This window comes from Aethalodelphis obliquidens, unplaced genomic scaffold (genome assembly GCF_003676395.1).
Source record: "Aethalodelphis obliquidens isolate GAN/ISIS:26980383/991018 unplaced genomic scaffold, ASM367639v1 scaffold1, whole genome shotgun sequence".
Taxonomy (NCBI): Eukaryota; Metazoa; Chordata; class Mammalia; order Artiodactyla; family Delphinidae; genus Aethalodelphis; species Aethalodelphis obliquidens.
In genome coordinates this window covers 69,897,760-69,921,479 of record NW_020837945.1, presented here as the reverse complement: position 1 = coordinate 69,921,479, position 23,720 = coordinate 69,897,760, and the positions used below count along the sequence as shown (strand labels likewise).

Sequence of the window (23,720 nt, the reverse complement as noted above, 5' to 3'; positions counted from 1 at the left end):
TGTCAATTACGCAGAGAATGACGCTCTCTCTGGGAGGTGTGCCACGTTTTCCCGCTTCAGTGCTGCAGAATAGGTCTTTCACAAAAAGAGCCCACTGAGGCCCAGAGAAACATCGTGACTTGCCCAAGGTCCATCCCCACAGCACTGAGTTCCGTGATAACACCCAGCAAGTGTCCTATTTGCGTCATTTGAAAAGAGACCAGATTCTAGACTAGAAAAGGTGACACACCCAAGGGTGGACATGTATGTGTAAACATGGGAGCACATATGGCCATACAGTACTCCTTCAGGTCCACAGAGAGCTTCATTCTCTGTGTAATTGATAGTTTGTTTTGGGAAGTTTCAAGGTATTACTGAAATTTAGAGTTAGCAATCACCTCTGTTGGGAGCAAAGAGGGGATTTGAGCTGATCTGCCAAACTGCCAGTTATCTCTAGATAGCACTGGAGAACCTCTGAGATTACCAGCCATTAGCTACTAAATGGAAAAACACACGTCATTGATAGCTGGCCCCTGAGACAAAGAGGATGTGCCCATTTCAGACTTTTGCCCCAATTACTACCAGCTGGTAATGGTGGCACAAGGCACATCCTCTATGTCAAGGCTGCAAGAGATTATTTCTTCTTTTGGAAAGATGGCCTTCTTTATCATGCCCCATCTGCCCACTTGTGCATTCGGGTTCAGAAAAATTCTACACGAAGTGTTTCTGAAAACTACAAAGTTGGAATGCATATAAATGTGATCGGGGCTCATAACTCACCAGGAGCCCAGACCCGAGGAGGTTCAGAGGTGTGGGGTCCCCTGAAAATGGCCCGGCAAGAAGCCAGACCCGGTACTCACCATTTAAGAAGTCTCGCTGTGTTTCCAAGACTTGGTTGATATCCTGCACCCAGGCCTGCTGGATATCAGCGTTGGCGGCTTGCAGGATGACCCTCTCCGAAGTCTCCCTGTTCATGAGTGCAAACTTGCAGGGGTCACTGTCCACGTTCTCCTCCAGGACCAAGTAATTCATCTGGAAGAAACCAAGGTGATCCTTTCCATACTAAGCAGTTTTTAAAAATCAACAACATATTACAGTTCCTCAAAGTTTTTATTTCAGGAAATGTTTCCAAAATTGTGCCCTGAATCTAACAGCTTAAATACTTTGGTTTCTGTCTTTGAGTGAACGACATGATCTTGGAGAACCTGCAGGATCATGTTAGAGACTGGCACCGAGCCTGTCACTTTTTCTCACAGATAATCAACCTTCAATTCCGAAGGTTACTAGGCCGAAAGATCTTCAACGTTCTGGATCCTCACTCTTGCCAGTGTCTCTGTCTTAGGCAAGTGGCTCCCCCAGTGTGACTGTTCTTTGCCCCTTCTCATCCCCACCTGGATCCTCACCTTGATGCTCCTTTTGAACATGTAGCCTGGGGTGAGGGATCCCTTCCTGAGCAGTTCACTGAAGATGACAATTTGCTCAAAGAGGAACACGCGCCTCTCCTTGGTCCGTGACTGCATGCCGGCATCCAGCTCAATCACGTAGAACGTATCCTGCTGCAGCAGCTTGCCCTGAGCGGTCAGGGTGCCCTGACGGAAAGAAGGGCTGCGGTGAAGTAAGTGAGAGACAGGGAGATGACCACAACCCTCTAGGTCACAGAACCTCCCTCTGTGGGGACATGGACAACAGACCTGACAGCAAAAGCCTCAGGCTCTAGTAAGAGACTGAATCAGGGCCCACCCAGACATCGAGGGCAGACTGCGGCCACCTTCCCGTTCACACAGGGCCCTGGAGGGAAGGGAAAGGAGGCTACGGAACCACTAAGAAGCAGCTCCAGGAAAACACCAGAAGGAAGGTAAAATTATTAGCTAAAAAGATGTTGGGGAATTATGTTGGCCCCTCTTGTTTTTTTATTAAAAGGAGAACAGAAAGTAGATGATGCTGGAGCTGGAAGTGGCCTTTCTGTCCTCGGAGCTCTGAGAGATGTGCCTGCCTGGCCCTTGCAGCCAGGACCTGGGGTGCTAGCCATGAACCTAGAACCAACCTGGGGCCAAGGGAAGTGATGGAGGCCGGACCACAAAAAGAAATCAGATGAGTCAGGCTCCTCTCTTCTATTATTTCAGGATGGGGAAATTCTGAGGTCTTAGTCTCCTGCTCCAGATCAGCAGGCACAGTTGAGATACTATCGACAGGTGTCTATATTTCAATGCCTCCAGTTGCCAGACACTTGACACTCAGGGTAGGAGGTGGAGCCTATCTGGTTCGCCAGTTCTAACCAGATTTTCAGAAACACTGTCACATCTTCAAAGGGAATATGGCCTAACCCGGCAAGTCTTCACGGATGCTATTGCTTTTTCTACTGTTCTGCAACAAGAAGACACTGGCATCTGAGATAGTGGCCAGAGGGCCTCCTCTGAACTGTACTTTCAGGTGACAACTTTTGCCCTTTAGCGCAAATGTGGGCTATTTTCTGTATGTGACGCCTTGTTCCAAACATTACCCAACACACAGGTCATTTTCCTTTCATGTTCCTGAGAAACGCCTGCCCTCTGCTTGGATGTGGTTCCTTACTGTCCAGGTCAGCAGCCAAACAGGCTCATCTCTACCCTGGTCCAAAGTTAATATTAAGCCAGTGACCAGCCCTAAAAGCTCTATTAATATTACATAAGAGCCTAACCCATAAGTTATAGCCCTGTCAATGCCAAAGGGAAAGCTAGAGGATTTAAAAGGGAGAGAATCTAAGGGAAGGGGCTAACTTCTCCCTGACCCAAAGCCACGGACTTCAGAAGGAATGGAAGTACGTTCATGGTCCTTCCCAATTAGCTGAAGGAATGCAAAGCATATTCTCTAGGGCTTGATGAAAAAAGGGGATGGTGGTGCTTGATTTAAAAGAGAAAATAATTCCACCCTCCTGTGTGTGGCCTTCTGTGGACACACGACCATGCACAACACAGTTCCTGTGAAGTCTGACTTGGGTCAGAAGGTACATCAGATGCTGCTCCTCCTGTCAGGGACATCAAGGATGAAGAGCAAAAGGAATTACTTTTGTTCAGAACAGGCTCAGATCTGGCATAATTCCAAGGGAACAGGTACACCATCATCTAGCGTGACTAAAGAAACACTGTGTGAGAACTCGGGGTGAATTTCTGCTGCATGACCCTGCTTCTCGAATGCCTCATGCCTACTGTGGAGAACAAGAACCTGTGAAAAAATGAACAGCAGAAAGGACCCTCCACATAGTTCCCGGTCACAACAAATCAATGGAAATCAGACAGGGACACCAGGATGGGCGGCAAGGGCAAAAAGGACAGAAGAATTTGGCTCAAGACCATCATGAATCCAACTCATCAACCCAAACCTGAATATAGCATTTCCTAACTTTACTTGTATACCAGTCTGCCTTATGTCTATTTTATTCTAGTTTAGCCAGAGGAAAAAAATGAATAATGAAATCTTGCAGGATTACTGGGAAACAGGATTAGAAGATCCACATCTTTCTCTAAGGGGCTCAACAACTAAGCACCAGTCAATAACTGCATCAGTTCCAGTTTTACCGTATTAATATTTAAAACAGATTATGTTTAGTTAGAAGTGTGGATATAAATTAATAACAGCCACTTATTAAGTTTAAACCAGGAAAGTCAATTTGCTCTTCTAAGGTTCACTGTTATGGGTTGAATTGAATCCCCTCTCCAGTTTGGATGTTGAAGTCTTAACCCCCAGCACCTCAGAATGCGACCTTATCAAAAGACAGAGCCTTTACAAAGGGAATCAAGTTAAAGAGAGGTCATTATGGTGAGCCTTAATCAAACATGATCGGTGTCTTTATAAAAAGGGGAAATTTGAACACAGAGATATGTACAGAAGGAAGGCGATGTGAAAATACAGGAAGAATGCCATGTGAACATGAAGACGGCCATCTATAAGCCAAGGAGGGAGGCCTGGACAGACCCTTTCCTCACAGCACTCAGAAGGAACCACCCTTGCCTACACTTTGATCTCGGACTTCTAACTTCTGGAAATGTGAGATGATAACATTTCTGTTGTTCAAGCCACCCAGTCTGTGGTACTTTGTTATGGCAGCCCTAGCACACTAGCATATTTGTTGAAATCCAAACCCTGCGTACGTCTAGCTGTTTCTCCCAAGACTTGATTCTTCTTGTCAAAGAACAGCACTGTGATGTTTTAGAGCTTTAAACATTCATTTAGCTAAAAAGCCAGCCACTATGTAGACCCGTTTACTAGAACCACCCTCTCCAAAAAAAAGTGTTCCATTTTCCCTCTGGTTCTACTCTCATCACGTAGTCCTGTTCTCCCTCACATTCCCGGCATTTCTCAAGCAAGCAAGAAAAGGGAAGGGGTCATCGGCACGTCCATAGCTATAAAGAATCTGGGGTCTTTCCAAGCCCCTTGCAATCCTGACTGCAGCTTGGTCGACTTCCTCTGGCTGCCCTATCACTGGAGGTCCCAAACAGGCGCACCTTCCAGGCCTGTGATCCGGAGGGGCCTGGGCACAAGGGCAAACGTGGTGAGTGAGAGAGGCAGAGAACACGCGCACAGGACTTCAAAGGGAAGCCTGGGCTCCTGCTGCCCTGAAGGGAGAGGGCTAAGCCTTCTTTTTTTTTCTTTGCAGTACGCCGGCCTCTCACTGCTGTGGCCTCTCCCGTTGCGGAGCACAGGCTCCGGACGCGCAGGCTCAGCGGCCATGGCTCACGGGCCCAGCTGCTCCGCGGCACGTGGGATCTTCCCCAACCGGGGCACGAACCCGTGTCCCCTGCATCGGCAGGCGGACTCTCAACCACTGCGCCACCAGGGAAGCCCAAGAAGCCTTCTTAAGGGCTCACCTCAAAGCCCTGCAGGCGCCCCAGATTCATCATGTCGTTGCAGCGTTTTGGAACAAGGCACATTAACTCCACTGCTTTCTGTGGGAAAGAACAACAGCAGTCAGGGCGGGGAGCGGCAGTGGGGAAGGGGGCTCGGCGGTTCCATGCTGGAAGCCAGGGGCCTCCTGGGGGCTCCCTGATCCTAGGAAAGGACACTGGTCCCTGCTGTCCACTTCAGAGGAGGGAGGGCTTTCCTGTTCTAAGCTGGGGGCTGTTGGTCATCCGTGCAGGGGCTCCACGTGAATCAGTGAGCACACGCGGGGAGGATGCTACCAGCCCATCCTTTTCCTAACCTTCCCACTTCTGTTTATCCATTTGCTTTCCTTCTTGCATTTTCTTTTTTCTCTTTGTTGCTCCCTGGCTGCCGCAGCAACAGCTTAGCCTCGCTTGTGAAATACTAGAGGTTTTAACCTAAAATAACCTGCCAGAATGGTCTGTAACCTCCCTGGCTTAAAATAATCCCCATGGTGACATTGTCTCTAAGGACTTCACTTAGGGAGTAATCCTCGGGGACGGGGGAGGGAGTGAAAATGGAATAATTTGTATGTCAGCCTCAAATAGTACCCGGATTCATGGATAAAGCTGCACGATGAAACACCCAATCTCTGCAGGATGTTAGAGGGTTAAAATACCACCCTTTCGCACCACATGTCACTGGGAGCTACGAGGAGAACACGAGCAGGGCTAAGCTCTGGTCTGGCCCTGGACCGGATTCTCAAAAAACGTTCAACGTGCTCCTTAATACTCGCCACTACACATCCTGCTGGCAGCTGTCTGCAAGGGGCTCTTTGCTGTCTGAGAGGAGCCAGCCTGGACTCTCCATCCTCCAGGGCCAATCTTTCCCCTTTAGGGGCAGACATCCAATAACTGTCCCATAAGAGCCACCAGCATTACAAGCAGAAAACTCACCTCGATATCAGAACACTCCAAACCAGCCTTCTCGCTGTATCTCAGGAAGTCCTAGCAAGTGGGGGAAGCAGGGAGAGTGAAACCAGTTAGGAAAAGAAGGCCCTATAAAAAAACGTAGCATCGTAAAAACCAAGATGACACCCAGGAGACTTTCCTTCCCCACAGAGATGGCAACGCTTTGTAGTAGCTGAGATATGAAGCTGTGAGTCATGGTGGATGTAATCACACAGAGAAAACCCCGGAATATTCAAAGATTCAGAGCTATGGGAAAAGGGCGGGAGGGGTGAAGGGGAGAGAAGGTGTGTGAATAGGGACAAAAGGGGAATGATGACAAGGAGGAAAGGGACAAAGGACTGTCAAATCTCTCATTTGCTTCATATTTCTGTAAGACAAGTCAAACTAAATGATTTTAAAAAGCAAAAAAATGATCAAATTTTAGGTTTTACTCATCTAGGGTTCCTAGGGCTTTGCCTTTCCCTTTCTTTCTCTGTGTATTCTACTCTAATTTTATGCTCTTATTATTTTTTAGTTTTTAAAGGTACCAAGCCAGTCAGTGATGGCAACAACGTAAGAAAGTGATTTGGAAAAAAGAAAATCAAATAACCACCAACCTTAAGGAAGGAACAACAGGCATGCAATTTATGCAGGGGCAAAGCTGACACAAATAACCAGCCGGTAAAAGGTAAAAACGCACACATGCCCCCAACTAGTGTGGTGGAGACAGAGCCTCGAGCTGACCTGCTCCCTAACTCAGAGCCTGATGAAGACCCCGCTCTGGCCCTGGGCGGGTCTCACAGCCCTCTTACCTTGAGGAGCAGCTGATACTTTGTTATTCTCTGAATGGGCTTGATAAGGAAGTCGCTAAGTGTCAGCCTTTCATTTATCTCCTGTTTCACCTCCTGGAACACAAGCGAGCTACATCAGGGGAAAAGGAACCAAAGGATTGGGGTGCTCTGGACAGGGGTTCAAAGGCAAGGACGGCAGGTCTTCATGTTTGCCAGTAAAGGTTTAGAATCTTCAAACCACGCAACGGGTAGAATTGCCTACACGATAGCTCATTTTGTTGTTAACGACAAAGCACATCTCACCATCACCTTCTTACCTATCAAGCTCTGTCACACCCAGTCCCAGGGACAAGCCGGCATGGGTGTTCTGTTCTCTCTCCCACTCCACGGCCAAGTCAGAAATGAAGGGCTTCCCCTGGGACACCACAAGCCTACAGGCTGGGCCCTCAACTCAGATCTGCAAACACTCAGGCAAGGGCTCTTTCCAGGTGATGGTGTTGCCTCTCCTCCAGCACAATAAACGCCTCCAGGGTGCGGCAGCACACACACTTTAGGTGCTTGCCGGGCCTCGGGGAACGGGACAGAGGCTACGTACAAGGTGCTGTGAGCCCCTTGTTGAGGGTCCTCAGCAAGCAGCCTCCAGGGCCCGGTGAGGAAGAGCGTGGGCGCAGTGGGCTCCGGGGTCACGGAAGGGGGACCGGAGCTTCTGCCGCGGGCTCTGCGTTACAGAGTCGTTCTGCCGACGGGGGCTCTAGAAGAGGAGAGGAGCTAACGAGAACTTAGCCAAGAAGCTAACGGCTCTGTTGAGGCAGCCCTCCCTGTCCTGAGGGATGGACAGTGCTGTGAGGGGGCTCCGCGCGGACGGATGACGGCCGGTGTTTGTGAATGGGGTGGTCCCGGCCTGAGCGTCTTGCCCACACTGTGGTTCAGCCAGGCCCGAGCAGCTTACCTCAAAGTAGGCGTCGTACTCGGCGACGATGTACTCGGAGCGCGGCTTATTCTGGCAGTACCACACGTAGATGTGCAGCTTCCGCTCCTGCAAAGGCAGAGGGAAAGGCGCTCAGGCAGCTGTGCCTCGCGCTCCATCTCAGAGTGCTAAGCTGGTCTAGGGGCGGAGAGACAAAGGACAAAGATGTGGCCCATGTTCTGGGGCCGCACCAAAGAGGCTAAATATCAAGGACAGAGGAGAAAAACACAGTGGGCAAGAGCCCATCTTCCAAACTGCCAGGAAAGAGAGAAAAGACCCCAATAGCTCAGAGAGGGATGAGGAGGGAGAGCAGAGGAGGGAAGGGACAGTAAAATGCATGCAAATGCGCATGGTGGGAGGGGGAGCGGAGGGGCCGCAGGGCAACACTCACATATTTAATAAAGAGCTGTGCCAGTCTGTCTTGCTCCTGGATACATTTTTCCAGTTCACCCAGGAAAACACTATAAAAGGATGGAGAGAAGAGAAGGAAGGCACATTCTTCAGAACTGTATCATTTCTCAGTGGTGAGATGAATGACACAAGACTCTCCCCAAACCCCACCCCTAAGGTCAGACACAGGGGGAGGACAGGAGAGTCCTGGATTCCAAGACCCCCTGATCCTCAGGGCAACGTAGCACTTACTCCTTATGCCAATCATAAATCTGGTGAATATTTCCAAACACGATTTTATCCTTTCCTCGCATGTCCTCAGGGACACCCTTTTCTTCTATCCTCTTCATGAAGCCCTGCGGGGCGGAGGCAACGGTGAGTAAAGCGTTTTCACGAGGAGGCTTTCTGGGCCAAGCCCCACCCTGCAGCCCCGTGGAAGCCCCCAGTGCGTGTGAGGAGGCGGCCAAGGGCTTCTGTGGTTTCTCCACACTCAACCAGGACTTCACCCTTGTGCAGAGGGACAGACAAAACTTCTGTGAAGTTCTGGGTCCCTTTCTTTGTCTCCAGCCCCCGTAAGAAAGCAGGACAAAGAAGAAACAGTTGCCTGTTCTTCTCCCATCTCCCAATCCAATTAATTACGTCTTTAAAGGCTTAAAACTAGATGTGTTTGACCTAGAAATAAGTCTTAATAGGTGAATACTTTCGATTCTGTAAAGTGCTATCACATATAATCTCATCTCAGTTTTAAAATCAGGTTCTGAGGTTGTACCAGCGTTTATCCCCATCGAAAGATGAGAAAGCCAGTGCATGGGGAATTATGTGATCTGTCTAAGTCACACCACTGATGTCTGACTTCCCTGGACCTCAGTCTGCAGATTCCCAAGCCTGCCACTTCCAGGCTGGACTGCTTATGGAGGCTGCTACAGCTCTAGCTGCCCCCATCCCACCTTGGAACAGAGGATAACTTTCCCCAAGTTAGAATTCAAGTCTTCTATCTGCCAGGTTAGTCTGTGTATCCAAGGTTCAGGACAGGTAAATACGAACCCCTAAATCAGCAGACTGCATAGGATGGGGGCTTACAGACCCAATGTAAGGAACCAGCAGGTGATTCAGATATCAGGCATTCACTTTTTAGACTTCACATCCTGTCGTTTAAGATGATTAACAGCAGGGCTCTAGGGCATCTAAATTATCCATTTAGTTTCTTAGACTTTTTCCTCCAAGTGTCTAAATCCCCCTAAAGTAAACCCCTATGGAGAGAGCTGTTCTATTTACTATCAAGTTGACTTTTAACTGTGGACCTGCCAATCTCGCCTTATTGGTGGTTTTTTCTTTGTCCTCTTGGTAGCAAACTAGGGAAACATGGAAGCCCCAAGGTTTCACTAAGAGTGACCTGCTTAGTGCCCATGCTGGCTCATAACTGTGAAGAATATGTCAGTATATTCTTATATTTATGGTTATATATATATATATATATATATATATATTTATTTATTTATAACTAGTATATATATTGGTTAGATACCAATGAAAAGCTCTGGAGACAATAACTTGGTCACCTAAAACAAGGTGAAATGGATTCAGGTCTAACTAAGAGGCTGCAACATTTGGGGCCCTACCCTCCTCTAAATCTCTTATAATATTTCAAGGGGAAAAGAAAAAAACTTACCTACATATTCTATTTGATCTACTACCATTTTTAGTTTCATCTCTACAAATACCCAGGGAGAGTAAAATACATACTGTCAAGTTAAATCACCATGGGGCCAGGACTTCCCTGGTGGCACGGTGGTTAAGAATCCTCCTGTCAATGCAGGGGACATGGGTTCGATCCCAGGTCCAGGAAGATCCCACATGCCGCGGAGCAACTAAGCCCGTGTGCCACAACTACTGAGCCTGTGCTCTGGAGCCCACAAGCCACAACTACCGAGCCCACAAGCCACAACTACTGAAGCCCGCGCGCCTAGAGCCCGTGCTCTACAACAAGAGAAGCCACCGCAATGAGAAGCCCGCGCACCGCAACGAAGAGCAGCCCCCGCTCGCCGCAACTAGAGAAAGCCCGCGCGCAGCAACGAAGACCCAATGCAGCCAAAAAGTAAATAAAAATAAATAAATTAAAAAATAAACAAAACAAAACAGAACACCACAGGGCCCAGGTAGGGTCCAATATGCCACTGGCTGGGTGACCACAGACCCGCCCTGAGCCATGTACTCACCTCTACCACAATCCCCAGATCCTTCACATAGTCTTTCTCTGTCTGTACCAGTTCATTCAGGACAAACCTGAGCAGGAGATTAAGAACAGTGAGGGTTCCTCTTCACTGTGAAGCAAGAAATCTTCACACTGAAGTTCACAGGAAAGTTACTTTGGCGTCTCTATGACAAGACCACCCAAACCCACGCTGGGCACCCTGGGGGAGGTGCTGGCTGGTGCCCTCTGGATGAGAGGCCCCCGCTGCTCAGGAGCTGAGGGCAGCGGGGCTGAGAAGGCTTTCCCAGATGGCAGCAACAGCCAGAAGAACAATGCTCACAACCCAGCATCTGTCTTCCTATTCCTTATGCTTCCTCCTCCCTCACCTACAACTGAATAGTTGTACAGACACAAGGCAGAAGGAATAACAGTCACTTGGGCAAAACTGAGTTATGAAAGCTTCGAAGCCAAGGGATCAGCAGGGGGCTTTTCCTCCTTCGTGTCAGCTCTGTTCTTTGCTTAACAAGAAGAGAAAGACATCTGTCTGATAAGCAACCTTTGGGCCTCAGAGACACTGTCATCAAGTGAAGTGTTTGAGATACAGAAGCTACAATCATTCAGGTAGGCGTCCATGGTAACTGGCCTGCAAAAATCCCCCGTCCAGGCCAGAAAGATTCCCTAATCACCCCTTTCAGTGTGGCCACATCCCCATCCCCACCCGATGCGGGATTTAATCACTACGAGGACATTTACTTTCTTGGTTTCTTTCTTGTTAATGATTTCTTCCTCTTAGAACATTTGCTTTTGTGCCAGTTGCTTCATCTGGCTTTCCTCAAGCTTATGAGAAGGTAAGTACTATAAGCCCTGGTTTATGTAGATGGAAATACTGAGGCAGTATCGCCCAAGATGACAATGTGAGAAGCAGAGCTGGGATTTGAACCCAGTTGTACAAGAGTCCAAAGACTCTGCTCTTTCACTGTCGCCCGCTGCCTGGTTAAACGACTCAGACTGGCTCTCTGGAGTCCCTGAGGCGTCAAACCCAAACACTTCTTTCTTCCTGTCCAGACAGTAAAGAGCTGGACATAAAACACATATGGCTGTGCACAGGGGCAGGGTAGGTGTACGCAGCTTAATGGAGTCTGATTTGTATTATCTAAGTTTGAAAGAGTTTAGCTTGGAGCCATACAACTGCATTTTTGACCCGAGTGGCAGAAGGGGTCAAGCTCTAGGATGTCAAAGAGGGGCCCCAGCCCAACGGTAGTAGCCGTTCTGAACCCAGGAAGCAATTCCTCTGAAATTCTTGTCCATACAGCACAGAGAAGCCACCGAATCCCCGGGCCTAGAGCCTCAGGGCGATGGGGAACACAGGCTTCTTTATCAGCATGCCCAGCACTTCCAACCAGCTCCCTCTCTCTGATACACACAATTATGTGTTTCAGGCCACAGGAAGGAACTGGCAACGCCAAATAAAAGCATTTAAATGTATCTTTAGCATGGTCCGAGTTACCACTTGGAAGAAGGTGGTAGAAGAAAAACCACAGGAAAGTTAGAGTGGGAATTTGGGGCTAGAAGGGCCTTCTGGAGATGAAGTCCAGTTCTCTGCCTCTGGGTGGTATTTCTGTGCTAAGCTACCTGCTGACATTGAAGTGTGTCCTGGGCTTTCCAGCCTCTAGGGAAGAGGATTAGACTAGGTGCTGCCAGTGGACCTAGCATCTCCTCCCTTGAAGAGCTGATGAAAAACACTTGGAGAGATAATGACACATTAAAAGACATTCTGAAAAGGTACATAAAAGATTTATGCTACATGCATCTCAAGGCAGTACACAATCAATTGTCAAATAAACTGAACTGACAATAAAGCAATTTTTTTCATGTTCAGTTCTTATGAGTAAAGGTTATTTACAAAGTAAATGCTATTCTTTGGTCCAACTAAACTTCTTCCAGCTACAGGTCAGACCTACTTCTGACGTCTATCCTTCACAATGGTAGGGAATGGCTGGTCTTCCACAGAAAAATCTCTTACAGCCTTTGCACTGGCTGTTGCCTGTGTTGAGAATACGTTTCCTCCATGGCTACAGGCTAGTTCCTTACCTGCTTCTGGTCTTTGCGCAGACCGCTTTGGTCAGAACCATTTAAAGCCGCAATGTGGCCTCATCCATACTCCCGATCTCCCTTACTCTTTTTTCTTTTCTTCCAGCTTCTAACATACTACATGATTTATTTTACATTTTGTTTATTGTATGATTTCTCCCATTAGAATGTAAACGTGTCACGAGAGCATGGACTTTTCTTTTGTCGTTATTGTTTGTTTTATTCACTGCTGTGTACGCCAAGCACTTGGTACATAACAGGTGCTCAACAAATATTTGTTGAATAAATGAGTGGCTAAAACTTGAAGACAATTAAGTCCATTCTTGGCTTTTTTCTTCTCCTGGACAAATAACTGTCTGTTTACACCTTCTCTCCATGGAGCTCTCATTAAACCTTTTGAGGGCTTACTGGATTGAGTCTCAATTCTCTATCCCCCCCAGCCTCCAGCTTCACATCCTCTCTTTCATCATGACCATAAAGTATAGCAGAATAAGGACAATATACAGTAAAAGGAATGACTCATTCTAATGCCTGGATTTTTGGGACACTGCAGGATGTGAAAATATGTGGAGGAGGGCGAGAGAGTGAGAAGAGGGGGAAGAAATGAATGAATTGGGTAAAAGAAGCAACAAACCTTTGCCTGTTGGAGCAAAATTAGACAATATCATGTCTGGAAGCAAGACAATGACTTAAATGACTGTTCATAGGCCCTATTACAAGAGTAGAGATAAGCTTTGCCAAGGAACACCTGTCACCTTAAAGGTTACCTCCCTAATATAAGCTTTCACCTTCCTGATATAAGTTTTGCTTTGGCTTGACAAGACTGGAACATCAGCTCCAACCCTGCCTCATCTATGTAAAAACTGAACAGCTAAGGAGAAGCAGCTTTGTACAAGTCCTAAGAAACTTCCCTTTGGGGATGGTATTTCTTTACCCCTATTCTATTCCTGGGGTTCCCCCTGAGCACCCATAAAGTTAAGGGGGTAAATATGGAACCAGAGCACTTACATGACACTTGCTCATTTCCATTAGGAGGTGACAGCCCTGCTCTGGGGCCAGGCCCTAGCTATGATGTTTCCTTGGTAACAGTTATAAATGGTCACTTCGTCTATCTGCAGGCAACAGAAGGACCTGGCCTCCTTTATTTTTGCTAATCTTCATGTCTATGACCAGGCTAAAGGAGTGACTAGTTTGGGGCAGAAGGGCAGGCTAATTAGCAACAGGGCGGGACCTTTTCCGCCTGCCTATCCCATTCTCACTGTGCTTACCATCTCTCACACATCAAGCTATGTGCAAGACTCATTAGCAGCTCTGCGTGCAACACAGAGTGAAACCCTAAACAACAAAACAAGTTTTGGAGGGACTGTAGTTTTGCAGTAATGGTGTTGCTATCTTCTTGATCGAATCAAGTAATAGAAGATTGACTTCCCATCACGGTAGATAACTCAAACCTTGCAAAACATATGGGTTCTTGTGAAATGGACTGCCAATGTGAATTGTATTTACCCCTAACCATTCTAAAAGTAAAGAGGTTCTCTTGGAACTCAGCCCACAGTGAAATAAGTCAGACAGAGAAAGACAAATACTGTATGATATCACTTGTATGTGGAATCTAAAAAATAAAAAAAAACTAGTGAATATAACAAAAAGGAAACAGACTCACAGATATAGAGAACAAACTAGTGGTTACCAGTGGGGAGAGGGAAGGGGGGGGCAAGATAGTAGTGGGGGATTAAGAAGTACAAACTATTATGGGTAAAATAAATAAGCAAGGATATATTGTACAGCACAGGGAATATAGCCAATATTTTATAATAACTATAAATGAAGTATAACGTTTAAAGTCTGTGAATCACTATGTTGTACACCTGTAACTTACGTAATATTGTACATCAACTGTATCTCAATTAAAAAAAATTGGGCTAACAAAACCCCCCCAAAAAACAAATATTACTCTATAAAAATTTTTTTTAAAATAAAAACCGCTGGAGAAGGGGTGGAGCTAGAACCCAGCATGGTAGCCCAACAGCTCCCTTTTCCTATACGTTACTTTCCTACATGTGGGGAAACGTTTCCTCAGATGAAACTCCGTCAGACTTTCTAACATGGAGTCTTTGATATGGAGCCACAGTAATGGTCCCATACTTCCCTGACCTTTGTTGTTTTGTTTTTTATCAGCATGTTTTAAATTTCTAACAGACTTGGTTATAACCACACCATCAGTAATAGCCCTTATCTTACAGAAAATATTTCAGCTGAAAATCCTTAAAGTCAGTGCCAAACAGCCCGTTGTTGATCAAGGTCACACTGTATAGACCGGTCACCTTTACTTAGAACGAATGGCGCCAATGGAAACACAGTGTGGGGAATCCTTAATTCTCCCCAAACTGCACAGGACCCCGTCCCTTGTCCACTGCACACACGTGCACCAGGCTGGAGTCTGGGGAAGCACTTACATCCTGCCTCTCAGGGCCTTGGCTTTCTGTTCTTCTTCCAGGTTTCTAGGAGGTGTGGGTGGGGTCATGCCCTCATTCAGGCAGCCTGTGGGGTCTTTCAAGCTCCCCCGGTACGAGCCTCCTTCCAGACTCTGAAAAGAGAAGAATGAACAGCCTTAGAGAAGTGAACGTGGGAAAGTGGTCTGGAAGTCCTTGTGCCCCCCCAGCCCAGCCACAGCCAACTTGGTGGATTACTAACCAAGGCTGTTCTCACTGAACTTCAGTGAAGTACCAGGAGGCCAGAGACTCCCATCTTCCTGCAGCAGGGAGCCCAGAGCCGCCACCTTCTCAGGCAATTAGGATGTACTTGGTGTCAGGGGCCGCCAATTTCCCGAACATAATGAACACCGTCAAAGTGATTGATCTCTGGGTAAGAGCTCCAGAGGTAAAGCTAATCGTCGCAATTCTACACCAAACAAGCAATGAGGAAAGAAAATCCTCACTCGTAGGACCACCAAATGTGAATTGACAAGGGGAGGGCAGTGATAGGAGAATTTGTTCAGTAAAATCATGTTTGTTAAATCAGCTACGATTTTCTTTGAAGAGGCCAATGAGATGTAGACAAGAAGAGGTAAACAGACTTTAGCCTTTTCTAAAAACATCTTTGCTAAGGTTATTTACCAAGGGCTTTCTTTCCTTTATTAATCCCTTTCATCTCTTTTAATTAAGGTGCTGCAGGACGAAGAAACAAGTTAAAGGGGCACTTCCCTGGTGGCGCAGTGGTTAAGAATCCGCCCGCCAATGCAGGGGACACGGGTTTGAGCCCTGGGCCGGGAAGATGCCACATGCTGCGGAGCAACTAAGCCCACGTGCCACAACTACTGAGCCTGCGCTCTAGAGCCTGTGAGCCACAACTAGTGAGCCTGCACGACACGACTACTGAAGCCCATGCGCTCTAGGACCTGTGCTTCACAACAAAAGAAGCCACCGTAATGAGAAGCCCGCGCACAGCAATGAAGAGTAGCCCCGGCTCGCCACAACTAAAGAAAGCCCGCGTGCCGCAACAAAGACCCAATGTACCCAAAAATAAATAAATAAAATAAATAAATTTAAAAAAAAAAAAAAAAGAAAGAAAAGAAACAAGTTAAAGGGATTAATATGTTACTCTCGAAAGAGCTAAGGGTAAAGGATTCTAATCCTAGATCTGCCAGTCCCTGGATGATTTTAAGGGAGACAGATAAAATTGTTCCATGCTTCAGTTTTTCTCCATTTTCAAGTTGGGTCTCTCCTTTCTACAGATTTTTAAGGAAAAGTCAGAGACAATAGGTGTACAACCCCTTGAAAAATTTAAAACGCTCTACAGTGGTGGGTTCCCCCACTGCCCCCCATGGATGGAAGTATTAACAATAAGGATGCTAAAAGATGGGGTCAATCTTAACAGTTTTATAAGTGCTGTAGAAGAAAGAGCACGCAGCTTAGCATTTCATTATGCAAACTGGCAGAAACCATGTGGATAAACAGTAAGACTGGAGACCAAGGTCACGGTGGGCAAATGGAAAACAAATATGGGAGAGTAATCCCAACTAGCCACACAAAACGACTGTCTCCTACAGCCACTGTCGTAGGAAAAGGAAAGGCTTTACTTTAGCCGTCTTTGAAAACATCAGCCCTAAGGTTAAAGTCACAAAGATCAAGAAGTGCCCCCAGGGCTTCCCTGGTGGCGCAGTGGTTGAGAGTCCGCCTGCCGATGCAGGGGACACGGGTTCGTGCCCCGGTCCAGGAAGATCCCACGTGCCGCAGAGCGGCTGGGCCCGTGAGCCATGGCCGCTGAGCCTGCACGTCCGGAGCCTGTGCTCCGCAACGGGAGAGGCCACGGCAGTGAGAGTCCCGCGTACCGCAAAAAAAAAAAAAAAAAAGAAGTGACCCCAAAGGTAGTAGGAACAAAAGGCTTCAGCATGGTCTCAAACAACCCACACTTGGAGTATCTGTCACAAACTCACTTAGCTGCTGTATTTCAACAGAGGCTGAATAGAGTGTAGGAAAAGCGCAGGTAAACAAAACAAAAAGCGAACGAGGTGACCAGTGGGGCCATTATATGAGAACAGGTGGGGATTACTAGAATTGGAGGCTGAAAAACTTAAAGCTGAGATGTCAACCTTCTTTCCCCCCACTCCATCCCCAAATCAAAGGCCTGTGCCAAGGGCCAAACATGAACTTGTTACCAACACTAGAAGTAGCATTAAGAGGACAGGGTCTTCAAGCTCGAGAGAGAGAGCTGCTTTTAACTTGACATGAAGGTGTCTCACAGAACAAGTAATCAACCATGGACGTTGTCATGCAGAGAAGCAGCCTAGGCTAAAAATATAGAAAGGTCAAGAAGAGTTTAGCTACATTTATGGATTCAGGATCTGTAACCAGTTATTAAGGAAATGAGTGTTTGGTGCCGAGGTCTGACAAGCCACCGGACAGACAGGCTTTCCGACGACATGTGACATGTCCCCTGGTGCCACCACCAGAGACAGGCTCCCCAGGCAGATGGACCCAGCTGGAGACTGATCCAATTACATGCCTTTTACCTCCCCTCCCACTGTCCCCACTGTCCTGTTCTAGTCTTTGTTCTGTAGCTTGCTGGCTGGCAGGGTGCTGGCTGCAAGGCGTGGGAAACAGGCTCACATCTCTGCTACAAGGCCCTTCCGTGGACCATCCCTCTTGGCGTGGTCCACTCTCAACTCTTCTACAGAATGAAGGACATCTGAGGAGTCCAAAGTGTCACACAGGGAGATATGTTCCATCTCCTCTTGCCCGACCTGTTATACGAGCAAAGAAGCCCAAGTTATCTCTGGGGAAGGACTCTCTGGGATGCAGTTGAGGAAGGCAGAGGCAGTGAGAGAGGAAGTAGAGGGAAATATAGGGTTTGGCTAAGCTGTATGTTAGCTGTCTCAAATAATGGCATTGGCTATAAATACTTATAATAATTCAAGAGTGATTCCTTCTGAGAACCTGGCTACCTGTGCTAGAGTTGGGATACGAGGTCCCAGCCAAGGGCAACTATGGGTGACCTGCAATTGTCTGTGCTGCTCCTTGGGGGACATGGGAAGTGATGGCTGGTTGATGAGTGGTGGGCTGTGCTGCCCAGGGGGGACTTCTGCCCTGTCTGGCGCTCAGGGCCACAGTAGTCTCAGCAGACAAAGGAAAAGGTGTGCAAAGGAGGAAGCAACAAATGTTGCAAATGGGTGCTCCTATAGCTGGTGCCATGTCAGGGAACAGAGATGCAAACAGGATTCAAAAAAGAAGATTAAGTATGGAGGAAGGCTACTGCCACAATAAAAATGAACACATTTCCTGTCAGCTCGATCTTGGACCACATACCCAGAAAATGCCCTTCCTCTGGTCTCCTATATGCACCCTTTCCACACCCCCTGAACAGCATTTATTACACAGTGTTATGACTGATTTGTTTGTACTTAAGCAAATATTTATTGTGCTTCTACTATGTGCTGAATATTTACAAAGTGCTGGAGAAATGAAGATGGATAAGACGTGGTTGCCTGCCCACCAAAATCTAAGCTACAGTGGGCATTCTTCTAGGTAGGAGGGGTACTATGGGGAGGATGGAAAAAAAGGAGCAGGCAGCTATATGATGGGATAGGGAGGGATGGGAAAGGCTTAATGGAAGAGGCAATGCTTGAACTGAGTACTGAGAAATGGAAAGGATTTCACTGGATACACCAATGGAAGGATGATCCAGGCAGGAGGAGCACTGTGACTAAAGGATCAAGTTGAGAAACTACACAGGGCAGCCTGGGAAGCTGAAGGCCACCTGGTATAGGTAGGATACAGAGTGTGAAGCAGGGGGAGAGGGGGATTAGCAAGTAACTGTGTGTTATGTGAGTTGGGGGGAGTGGATACTAGGGAAAGAAGAAGTAGGGAGTGAAATAGACAATGCTGGAGAAGGATGCAGAGATCAGATCATCAGAAGCCTTGTGTGTAGCATATAATCTGCAAAAAACCCAAATCACTATGCTGAACACTTGAAACTAACACAAGATTGTAAATCAACTATATTTCAATTAAAAAGAAAAAGTAGAGACTTTACCTTCGAAGACCAATGATGGGAGAATTTTAAGCAGGAAAGTAACATGATTGGATTTAAGTTTTAGAAAGATCAGTCTTAATGCTCCTAAGAGCTTTTCATGACCTGGGAAAATGTATCTGATATGACAGTAAAAGGAAAACAGGACTTAAGTTTTATATACTCTATGATTAACTACATTATTTTAAAAATATCTAAATTTCAACACTGACTATGTCTAGATGATGATATGATGAGATATAATTTGTGTTTAAACTCTTGTCATTTTTCCAATTTTTCCTGAATGAGCATATAATTGCTTTTATTACAGAAAAGAACTATTAAAAGTTTTTTCAAAAAGGAAAAATGAAAGAAAAGCAAGATCCCTCCAGCAGTCATGTGAAGAGACGTCAGGCTGAAATCAGGGAGGAAACGGTTGCAACAGTCCAGGCAGGAGAGGATTTTTGAGCATTGACCCTTGACTGTGAGCTCCATTAAGGAAGGTTCTGTGCTGGCAGGACTGGCACATAGTAGGACTCCGAGAATTTACTGAATGAAACTCAAAGAGTTTTATATGAAACTTTTATATGAAACCTCTCGGTCAAAGCTCATCTGATAAAGCAACAGTCAGGGAGCTGATCCAGCACCACCTCCCACAACCAACCCCTTAGCTGTCCCACCCTTTTATACGAATTATAAATTACACTAATTTATACAAATTAGCATGAAATCTCTTGACAAAAAGTATTAGATCTTAGTCATTCCCAGGCAACTTGGGGGTAAGGGTAGGGAAGACATTTTATAGTAGAAAAACTGAAATCTGGATTTTCCAGGCAAATGACATTACAGGTTTGTGACTTCGGGTTAAAATTTTTTGTTGGATATCTAAGCTATTCCATTTTAACAAGCTCAGGAATCTTTTCCACAGAGGGATGCCAGAGGAACTCGGCTCCTGAAAGCATACATCTACATATTGGATACGATGGGGGGTCATTATTTCCTCCCGTCTGGACAATGAACTTCTGTTAACTCTACCTTTTACAGAGCAAGCTGATTCACCTAAAGGAGAGCAAAACACCCACAACAAATGCAGCCTTGCCCTAGTCACGTTCTGTGGCCCACAGGTTGACCTAGGGAGGTGAATGCTATCCAAGTAGGAGAACCAGAGGGCAGGAAGTCTTGCTGAAGCAGGTAGGACTAATTCTCAGGATGCCAGGCCAGCAGGCAGACTGAACAAGAGCTCAGTCCTGGCCAGTCCCTTCCCTAAAGATTTTCAGCCAAGGGTCTGCGAGTGCCGTCCTGAGCCCAGTAAACTACTGTGATGTGCCTGAGGACGGGAGCTCAGGGAGGAGGCTTTTTTTTTAGGGGCCTAAACGTTCACCTCAGGCAGGTGATGGAATCCTGGGCTGTTTAGAAACACACTAGATTCCCTTACGGCCAGGAATCTCTTGCTTCTCAAACTTGAGGAATAAAGCCAACTTACATAGATTGCTAAGCTATTACCCTGCAACATTCACCCAACCAGGATCTACTGACTGACAAATACTGTGTCCCTGTGTTCAGGGTGTGACTACGAAGATAAAGGATGACTGGTTCCCTTTCCCTGCTTCTTCACAATGCAAACGAGCTAAGAGCTAACATTTGTGGGATGCTCGCTTATCAGTTTACAAAGTGCATTCACACCTGACTCAGTCTTCAACATGACTCGCTTGAGATGAGATTCAGGTGGACAGAATCGTCATTGATAAGTGAGATAAAAGAGAGGCCCAAGTAGATGAAGTAACTTGCCCAGGGCTACGCAATAAGTAGCAGGGACTGGACTAACATCTAGGTCTTCTGATTCCTTATACACTCAGCACCACCACCGCCAGTCCCTACGTCTAGGAAAAACTTTATTAAAAATCACATGGGAAAAGCAGGGGGAGCCTTAGTCCTGGCTTAGAGTTAAAGACAATACCTTTAATACAAAACCCAGAACAAGTATTTGAGCTCTCTTTGGGGGGAGGCGGGTGGGCATGCTCTCTTGGCAAACAAAAGCACTGATTAAAGACAAAGGCTGGTAGGTGAGACCTCAGAAGTATCCATTAATGCCCAGAGGGACTCGCCAAAGGAGTTTCCGGGGGTCTTCGGGGTTTTATCTGCAGGTGAATGGGGAACCGCTGTCCTGGTTGCCTAACAGCAGCTTTCCAGCAGGAGAGATCACAACTGCTGGAGGCCACAGCCTTGGCACAGTCATGACCACGTGACCATACAGCACCAAGGGCAGCTTTGGGACTCAGGGACACAAGGGATCTTATGGCTTCTGGGTGGAGCCGGGGGGCCAAATGATTTCTTTTTTCTTTTTTTTTTTTTTTTGCTGACAAAGCAAGAGACTTTATTGGAAAGGTGCACCCAGGCAGAGAGCAGCAGGGTAAGGGAACGGAGGAGAACTGCTCTGTCACGTGACTTGAAGTCTCAGGTTTTATGGTAATGGAATTAGTTTGCAGGTTGTTTCTGGCCAATCATTTTGACTCAGGGTCCTTCCTGGAAATGATTTCTAACTACAGCATTTAGTGCCATCACTTGAGCAACCAAAATAGAAATCAGAAAGAACCTAAGCCCTAGATATAAAAGTCCGAGTGTGCCAGATGCCCCTGTAATATTTCCAGATTCTGTAAATTGGGAAGGACCATATTAGTTCTTCTTATACTGAGCTAATTTCCACCCACACGTTCTGCCCTCTGGAGCAACCAAGAGTGAGACCAGCCCTTCTTTTCCACAGCAGTGCTCAGTTATGAGAAGACAGCTCTCGTGTCTTCTCTCTCCTAACTTCTTCTCCCCATTCTTAACCCCAGTTTCTGCAACTCTCCATCAAATGACATGGACCACGTGGTATTGGTTTCCTCCTCCAGGGAGGGCCCTTCCACTGAGTTCAAGAGCATTTTAGAATGCCAAGTTCAGAACCCGATACACGACTCCACACAACTCATGACGGGCATGGTCTGAAGAGCTTTGAGTACAATGGGGCTATGACGCCCCTGGATCTGTACGTTGTACTTTCATTAACCCAGCCTACGACCACACTGGCTATTCTGGCAGCTGGAACACTCTTGCACTTACAGTTAAATAAAAACTCCAGAACTTTTACAGGCTCTAGATCTTATCCTCTTCTAAGCTAGAGAGCTCATGAGAAACAGGCATACCAGTCTCGGAGATGAAGACGTAACTCCGTATTCTCAAACGCAGCTGAGGAAACAACCAACTACTGGTGCTCCATCACTATCCCACAGTGGGTACGTATTGAGATGGGAGGAAAGAGAAAGTAGATGAAAGGAGAAAGGATCGAATTTTGGTTAGAAGATTCTGAGAAATCAGACTACTGCTCTTGCATTCCTGTCCATGACATACGCTTGGTTTTATATGTCTGGCCAAAGAAATCTCTATAATTCTGGGTTCACTGCAAGTCCTCAAGAAGTAGCTAGTGGTGGAAGAAAAAGCTGAAGCCCTTATTATGGTAAAATCGCCACCAAAAGGCCATTCATCCAACAGTCATTTGTAAAGAGCCTGTTACAGGGCCAATCAGCTCCAGCGTTATCCTACACTCCCTCTACTCCGGGACATTTGCTCTAATGTGACTTCTCAACACCTGACCCATGGATCACACAAACTAGAGGCCCATTGAGGTGCCCAACAACAGTAGTAGGTGAGCAGTAGCAGGAGGAAAATGGTAATCCAAAATATGAAAAACACAGACTTTTAGAAACAAGTGTTTACTGATGTAAACACTTCCCTGGGCTGGTCAGGGAAGCTCTTGTGGAGACATGAGATCTGAGTGGGACCTTGAGGGGCTGTTATACTTTAGACAAGCAAAAGTAAGAAGGACAACATTCTAGAGAATTGGGGTGGTTTGAACAGAAACCTGGGGGGAGGAAAACCAAATGCATGTTTGGGGACAGTGAAGAAAATAATTTAGCTGGAGCCGAGTTCATCGCCCGGAATAATACATGGATGTTGGGAAGGTAAGTTGGAGAATAGGCTGCAGAACATTAGACTACTAGGTAAGTGTGGACTTTATGGGCCAGGGATTTCCAAACTTTGATTATATACTTCAATTAGTAAACACAATTTTGGTCATGCACTCCCCAAACATGTAATTTATTTATAAATTATATTTCTGTACTCCTGTATTACCCTTATGTACATAATAAAACATACACAAAACCATTTTAAAATGATGAGTTAAAGAGATTCTAATATTTTGTTCCAGCACCTCAAAAAACCATCTTGTGTACTTCGAGTCTCCCCCACATTGGAGACCATCGTCGTGTAGGCAAGAGGGAGACAGGGAGCCCTCACTGAGGAGGGAGCCAATCATGGGAGCCTGAGGCCGGAGGCAGATGGTGGGGAGAAGGATTAAGCAATGGCTACTCTGGGCATGAGGTCAGGGCCCATGCTCAGGTGGTGAAAGAGAAAATGCAAAAAAAAGGGATGATTTTTTTTTTTTTTTTGTGGTATGCAGGCTTCTAACTGTTGTGGCCTCTCCCGTTGCGGAGCACAGGCTCCGGACGCGAGGGCTCAGCGGCCATGGCTCACGGGCCCAGCTGCTCCGCGGCATGTGGGATCTTCCCAGACTGAGGCACGAACCTGTGTCCCCTGCATCGGCAGGCAGACTCTCAACCACTGCGCCACCAGGGAAGCCCCGGGATGATTTTTTAAGGAAAAAAATTTTTAATGGTTATTTGCAGAATGAAGAGGGTATATGGGTCAGTGTGGAGAGGGATGGAGAGGTAGTGAGGAGTGGTCAGGGAGATGGGCTTCGAGAAGTCAATGCAGCGTCCGTGAGAGCACTCAGCTCCCTGCGTGGGACAGGGAAAGATGGCAGGAAAAGGCACGACCTTCAGGAGTTTGACACTAGTACTAAAAATACCAGCTAACTTTTTTTTTTAATTAGTAAGAAACATTAGAAAGAAAAGAAGAAGGTCATATGTGTGAAATTTCATTGGTCTTCTATAAACTAGGATATTTGAAAAGAGAGTTAC

General features: G+C 46.6%; 1 protein-coding gene across 5 annotated transcripts in view; it reads right to left on the bottom strand.

The window, feature by feature from the left end:
* KALRN (kalirin RhoGEF kinase) overlaps window positions 1-23,720 on the bottom strand; it is a 637,474-nt gene that overhangs the window by 44,273 nt on the left and 569,481 nt on the right. For all 5 annotated transcript variants that reach the window (XM_027106809.1, XM_027106826.1, XM_027106818.1 and 2 more), the window contains 10 exons: window positions 14,652-14,782; window positions 10,130-10,196; window positions 8,166-8,269; window positions 7,915-7,984; window positions 7,506-7,592; window positions 6,578-6,670; window positions 5,772-5,822; window positions 4,824-4,901; window positions 1,383-1,568; window positions 840-1,011 (listed from right to left, as the gene is read on the bottom strand). In XM_027106809.1, the coding sequence (XP_026962610.1) occupies window positions 840-1,011; window positions 1,383-1,568; window positions 4,824-4,901; window positions 5,772-5,822; window positions 6,578-6,670; window positions 7,506-7,592; window positions 7,915-7,984; window positions 8,166-8,269; window positions 10,130-10,196; window positions 14,652-14,782 (1,039 nt within the window). The remainder of the gene's footprint in view (window positions 1-839; window positions 1,012-1,382; window positions 1,569-4,823; window positions 4,902-5,771; window positions 5,823-6,577; window positions 6,671-7,505; window positions 7,593-7,914; window positions 7,985-8,165; window positions 8,270-10,129; window positions 10,197-14,651; window positions 14,783-23,720) is intronic.